General features: G+C 50.9%; 1 protein-coding gene across 1 annotated transcript in view; it reads right to left on the bottom strand.

The window, feature by feature from the left end:
- Positions 1–2,845, bottom strand: part of Tmem63c (transmembrane protein 63C) — a 36,921-nt gene extending 34,076 nt beyond the window's left edge. Inside the window, 3 exon segments of the mRNA XM_051149692.1 lie at positions 1,611–1,692; positions 2,123–2,202; positions 2,723–2,845. Of these exon segments, the coding sequence (XP_051005649.1) occupies positions 1,611–1,692; positions 2,123–2,202; positions 2,723–2,845 (285 nt within the window).
- Positions 2,846–6,041: the final 3,196 nt, after the last annotated feature.

Below are 6,041 nucleotides of genomic sequence, written 5' to 3'. Positions count from 1 at the left end.
TTGTTTTTTTGTTTGTTTTGTTTTGTTGTTTTTTTTAAGGAATGCTTTTTCCGTGAGCAGAAAACAGAATTTCTGACCCTAGATGGGTTGTTATGGTCGTCTGGTGAGGGACTCAGAAAAGGGCCACTGGGAAAGGAAGGAGGAGGGAGGGACGAGGTGGGGGGAGCTCTGAGATGGGAAAGAGGCAACATTCACAGTTGAGATACAGATTGGATATGGGGCAAAAGAGCAAACCACCAGGCCGTGGAAGAAAGGCATTTGAGATGGGTTGGGAAAGCATTAGGAAGATATTGAAAGCAAGCCTAGGGGAGCAAGCGTCTCAGTTCGCAGGCTCTGGCTGCGATGGAAGACCGGAAGACGGATGGCAACAAGGGAGGAGCTTCTTTAGAGCTGCTGAAGTCATCCAGGCAAGAGCCTGGGAGAGGCCTGGGAGGGCTGGTTGCTGAGGAGCAAGACTGGGAAGGTAAAAGCAACACAGTCAGGGAAAGGAATGGGCCGAGCTCAGGTGCCTGGTGAGGGGATGGCGAGAGAGGGCTGAGATCGGGCATTAGAAGTGAGTGGATAGTGACATGGGATGGTTGAAGACACATTCAGTGTCTGTGTGGTGCTCGTGTGGGGCGATTTTGAAGGTCACTAGGGAAGAAACTGGAGGCCTTCAGGACTAGCAGGAAGGAAACGGTGAGTTAGAAGTGTAGTGATGATAGCTGAAGTTGGGAGAATGGATGCTATGACTCAGAGAGAATATGGAAGTGGAGGGAGGGGGCTTGAGACAGTCAGGGGACTGTAACAGTGGAGGACTCTGCAAAGGGTCAAAGGGGTAGGAAAACAAACAAACAAACAAAACCTCACAGGGCATGTCACGGGCACAACGGATGTACCCATTGAAGGTTGAAGGATGCCAGCAAGTATGCCAAACTTTGTGACATTGTGATATAACACTGTCACCCACAAATGAGTTGAGTCATACTCATAGCTATCCGGGGACATATGTGGCCCTCAGCCTTCAGTTCGGAAGTGCCTCTCTTTCTGAGAGACAGGCCAAGATGGGGACTATGAGAGGTGAAGAAAAAAAGGTCACTTATCTCTTCAGCTGATGAGTCTGGTGGAGACAGGCAGGATGGTGGTCATGAGGAACACAGACAGTTGTCCTGCTACCTCCCTTCTCCATCAGATCTCTGCTCAAATGTCATGTTCCGCCCAACTGCATTCCCGACCACTCCCCACAGTGCTGCTCCCACCCTTCACTATATAAGCCTTTCTTGTCCCCCTTTTCCTATCATGCACTCAGCATTGTCCTATATACACCTGTCAGCTTGTCTCCCAGTACCATGAGGCACAACTTGGTCCATGGTGTCTGTTGTCCATCTCCTTGTCTCAAGGCAGAAGTGGACATACCACAGGTACCTATAGAAACTGGTCAAAGACAAAGCAGGATTCGGGGCTGTGTGGGGCTGGACCACACTCTAGGATCTAATGTGTGGTTAATATTTCCATATTTGTGATAGAAACATGGAATCTGGGGAGGCTGAAGAAGCAGTTATTACTCTGAGCCATGATTGCCTGCCCAGGGGCAGAGGTCTCTTGGGGCCCAGACCATTCCCGGCACTCACCTTGTCCCTGCGTTCCACCTCCAAGGAAATCTCTGAAGGAGACGACTTTTCGCTTTGCTCCCCATAGATCAGCGAGGTCAGGCTGCCCATCAGGAAGGTGTGGCAGGGAAGTAGAAAAAGAGAGCCAGGTCTCAGACACCTGTCCTACTTCCTCTCTGTTCCCTAGCTGAGTGACAGCAGCTGCTCTTTTCCAGACCTGTGAGCTGCGGGGCCTCAGCTTCTAAGCTGGATTCACAGCTTTGGGTATAAACAGAACCGCCCCTGTGCCAGGCACACAATGAACTTTGGGAGTCCAGCCGTAGGTTCCAGAAAGTCTAAGACCAGACACAAACACAGCTTTATGCCCAAGGATGGCTGCCCTCCACGTTTTTTGTCCCTTCAGCGAGCGAGGTCAACACAGGGGCGAAGCCAAGAGACAGGATACCACTGGCTGATGAGACACTTCCCGCAGCTTTGAAACCAGGCAGTGTCCCCCAGGGGAGTAGGGCACTCACCATCCTGCCCCCCTTTACCTGTCATTGTGTATCAGCAGTGCCAGGCGCCCATAGTCCCACGCAGCCTTCCGGAGGAAAGAGTAAAGCACCACTACAAACTGCAGACCCAGAAAAAGCAAGTGGAGCAGGAGCACACAGATGTCTTCTACACCAGCCTCCTGCATTCCCACCGGGACACTGTATCCCTGAAGTCTACAGAGTGACACCTCCCCCCCCCCCAATCAGCTGATACGTTCTGTCTTAGGAAGAGATGTCCCCTTGAACTGGGCATTTCCTGGCAGAATCGATCGTCAGCTTGGTGAATGGGGGAAGCTGAGGCTGTGCTTCGAGCAATTAATCAAGAATACACCATGACAATGTCAGCAAGAGGACAGAGAAGGAAAGCCCAAAAGTGATGGGCTTTTCTTTGATGGTGTAGAGAGAACCCCAGACATACTTCCTGTTCCTCCAACCCCAAAGCCTCCCCCACCTGGGCCACCTAGGTTTGACAATCACGGTGGCTGATGTTGCTTGGACACCTTTGGACGACTGAGATCCCCACTGTATTTTGTGTCATGGTTGCACAGCCTACCCTGGCTAAGATCTCCCTGGGCCTCTCCCGCAACACCTGAGACTTACCACCCATAAGATGATGTTTAGTAGGAGCACAGTGGGGATCCCCCCAAAGGGCTGGCCCTGGAGGACTGTGCTTCGGGACTGGAAACACTCATTCGCCGTCATGTTGCGAAACTTTGGGCTCATGCCAGCTACCATGGCCGACATCCTGGGCACACTCAGGCTTCCAGTCAGGCAGAGGGTATCAGTCAGACTCGGGGACTGCTCCCCACTCTGCAAAACACAGAAAGCCGCTGGGCAGTATGGGGACATGCACTGAGGACACCAGTCAACTGGGCTGGGGGGACACGTGAAACCCAGGGGCCAGGGATCAGGTTTGGAACTATGACATCAAGAAAGAAGAGTTGCCCCATTCAGTGGCACTAGCTTTATACCACATGGCTACAACACCACTGTGCAGACAGAGTAGCTCCAAATCCCCGAGTGATTCCTCATTTTGTACAGTTTGGCCTAGAAAAGAAAAGCCCTCTAAGGATGCAGAATGCCTGGTTCAGAGTGACTCAATAAACTCGTCTAGTGTAATTGAGTCTGTGTGTGTGTGTGTGTGAGAGAGAGAGAGAGAGAGAGAGAGAGAGAGAGAGAGAGAGAGAGAGAGAGAGAGAGAGAAGGGAGTGAGGGGAGAGGGAGGGAGAGGGAGAGATATGGAGGGAGGGAGAGGAGAGGGAGAGAGAGGGAGAGAGAGGGAGAGGGAGGGAGAGGGAGAGATATGAAGGGAGGGAGGGAGAGAATCTTAGCTGTCACTCTCAGGAGTGCTTTACATATCTTTTGAGACAGGGCTCATCAATTAGGCTAGGCTGGCTATGCAGCACACCGTGGAGATTTCCTGTCTCTGCCTCTCCAGCACAGGGATTACAACCACAGGACACTACACTTGACACTCTTATGTGGGTTCTGAGGATTAAACTTGGTCCTGGTGCCTTCAAGGCAAGTGCTTTGCTGACTGTCCAGGGGAGCTATCTCCCTGGCTAGTAAACTCCCCGTCTTACCTTGTTTTGGAACCAAGAAGACCAGCACCTGCCCAGGTTCACACTCACTCAGTGTAGCTGTGCATCCTGGGTAAGCCCTTGATGCAAAGCCAGTCACAAGCAGATCTCACCCTACCCAGAGTACCAAGAGAAGGCTCATCCATCCATCCATCCATCCATCCATCCATCTATCCATCCATCCTTTCATTCATCCATCCATTCAGACACATTATAATCAACTGCTTTGTGCCATGTATGTGTGCTGGTTGTACCTCAATGATTGTGACAAATAAGAAGCCTTTCCCTCATTGTACCTTAGTGGGGAGGAAAGCACAGGTAGAGGATCAGTGACCACTGCAGGTACAAACCACCCTTTGCTCATGTGGGCAAGCACTCTGCTAAGAAGAGAGAAAGGTCTCAGGGCATGTGGAGGGACAAACAAGACTGTGGCTAGACAAAGGATGGAGAGGACAGTTGTGAGTAGCATCCTTTTGATTGCAGATTCAGGAGTAAGGGAGGGACAGATGAACAAAGAGAGGACCATCAAGGTCCAAACAATGACAATCTGGCTAGGGCTGGCTGCAGGAGGGTGGTAAAAAGTAGCTGGACACTTTGACCATGGGGCAAGCAGAGTTCCTAGCAGACTGGATGGGGAAGATGAAGAAGGAGAGAAGTCAGGATGACTTTGAGGTTTTTAGCTCAAGAAACTGAAAAAAATAAGCCGGGTGCAATGGCACAAGCCTGTAAATCCAGCACTTTGGGAGGCAGAGGCAGGTGGATTTCTGTGAGTTCGAGGCCAGTATGGTCTACAAAATGAGTCCAGGACAGCCAAGACTACAAAGAGAAACCCTGTCTTGGAAAACCAAAGGAGAAGAAGAAGAAGAAGAAGAAGAATAAGAATAAGAAGAAGAAGAAGAAGAAGAAGAAGAAGAAGAAGAAGAAGAAGAAGAAGAAGAACAAGAACAAGAACAAGAACAACAAGAACAAGAAGAACAAGAAGAAGAAGAACAAGAACAACAAGAACAACAAGAACAACAAGAAGAACAAGAAGAAGAAGAAGAAGAAGAACAAGAAGAAGAAGAAGAAGAAGAAGAAGAAGAAGAAGAAGAAGAAGCAGCAGCAGCAGCAGCAGCCATGGGACAGTGTGGAGTCATAAGCATGAGACAAAAGCCACCAGTTTAAGCAGCTCTCAGATCCCTGAATTTGGGGTGGGGTGGAGTGGGGTGTGTGTACAGAGAGAGAAGAGAGGGGTCAGGTAGAAGCCAGTGAGGGGAACAGTGAGTAACTGTGCCAAGGAGAGGTGCCACAACCCAAGACAGGACTTCAGTGGGGAACAAAGAACCGGAGAGGTGTAGGTGAAAAGGACAGCTCTCCACCACAGGCCAGCACTGGGGAGAAGCAGCTGCTCTGAAGGGCTGCTCCCAGAGGTGAGGAGACTGAGGAGTTGGAATGCCTTTGTGCTCTATGGGTTCTGTGACACTGGAGCTCAGCTCCGACAATTACCCCATGCCCAGTGATCTTGAGTAAGGTACTTGAAGTCTCCCTGCCTCGGTCTCCTCATCTGTCAACTGAGAATGGTGACAGCAACTGGCACACTTCACAGGGCTGTCGGGAGATTTGTGGGTCCTACAGAGCAACGCCTGGAACCTGGGAAGCAGCATGTAAAGTCTGTGATAGGAGGAGCAGATATGAAGTCCCAGGGGGCACAGGGCTGTCATCTCAGGAGCTGAGAAGAACGGGAGGTGAGGCTGGAAGGGGAAAGAGAGCAGGAGCTGAGGGACTCCGGGAAACGGCCTAACAACAGCAGAGATAGACCACGCATTAATGCTGCTCTTATCTTAGGTGGAAGAAGCTTCCTTCTGCAGTGGGCGGCAGGCAGCACAGTCTCTTAGAACTGGCCAGAGTGCTGAGACCAAGTGGCTGCTGACCAAGTGAGCCCTAAATGGGACATTTGTATCAATCCCCACCCCTCAAGGTTCAGGGAATGTTGTAGAAGATGGGATGGAAAAAAATAAGAGCCAGAGGATGGGTTGGGTGCTGTAAAACGCTGTCCTCTGGACATGGCATGACCAGAGCTCACCAACACACAGCAGCTATGGTTTTCATAACCACCTTCATGAAATCAAGCCAATCAGCATGCCAGTATCGCCAGCCCTCTCCCCTAGCTAAGGGGCTATTAGCCATTGATGGATGCTAGAAGAGGGGAGTCAGCTTTCCTTGGGGGTGTGCCCACTGGTAGGCTACCCACGCTCTGGTGGGTGGGCCCATATCCATGCGCATGCAGGAAGCAGTGATGGTTAAAAAAGAAGAGGCTGTGGAGGAAGAGAAGGAAGGTTTTAAGGGTCCCAGAGGGAGTG

The sequence above is a fragment of the Acomys russatus genome, chromosome 1 (genome assembly GCF_903995435.1).
Source record: "Acomys russatus chromosome 1, mAcoRus1.1, whole genome shotgun sequence".
Lineage (NCBI taxonomy): Eukaryota > Metazoa > Chordata > Mammalia > Rodentia > Muridae > Acomys > Acomys russatus.
Note: the sequence above shows the minus strand (reverse complement) of the source record. Positions and strands in the feature narration are given on the sequence as shown.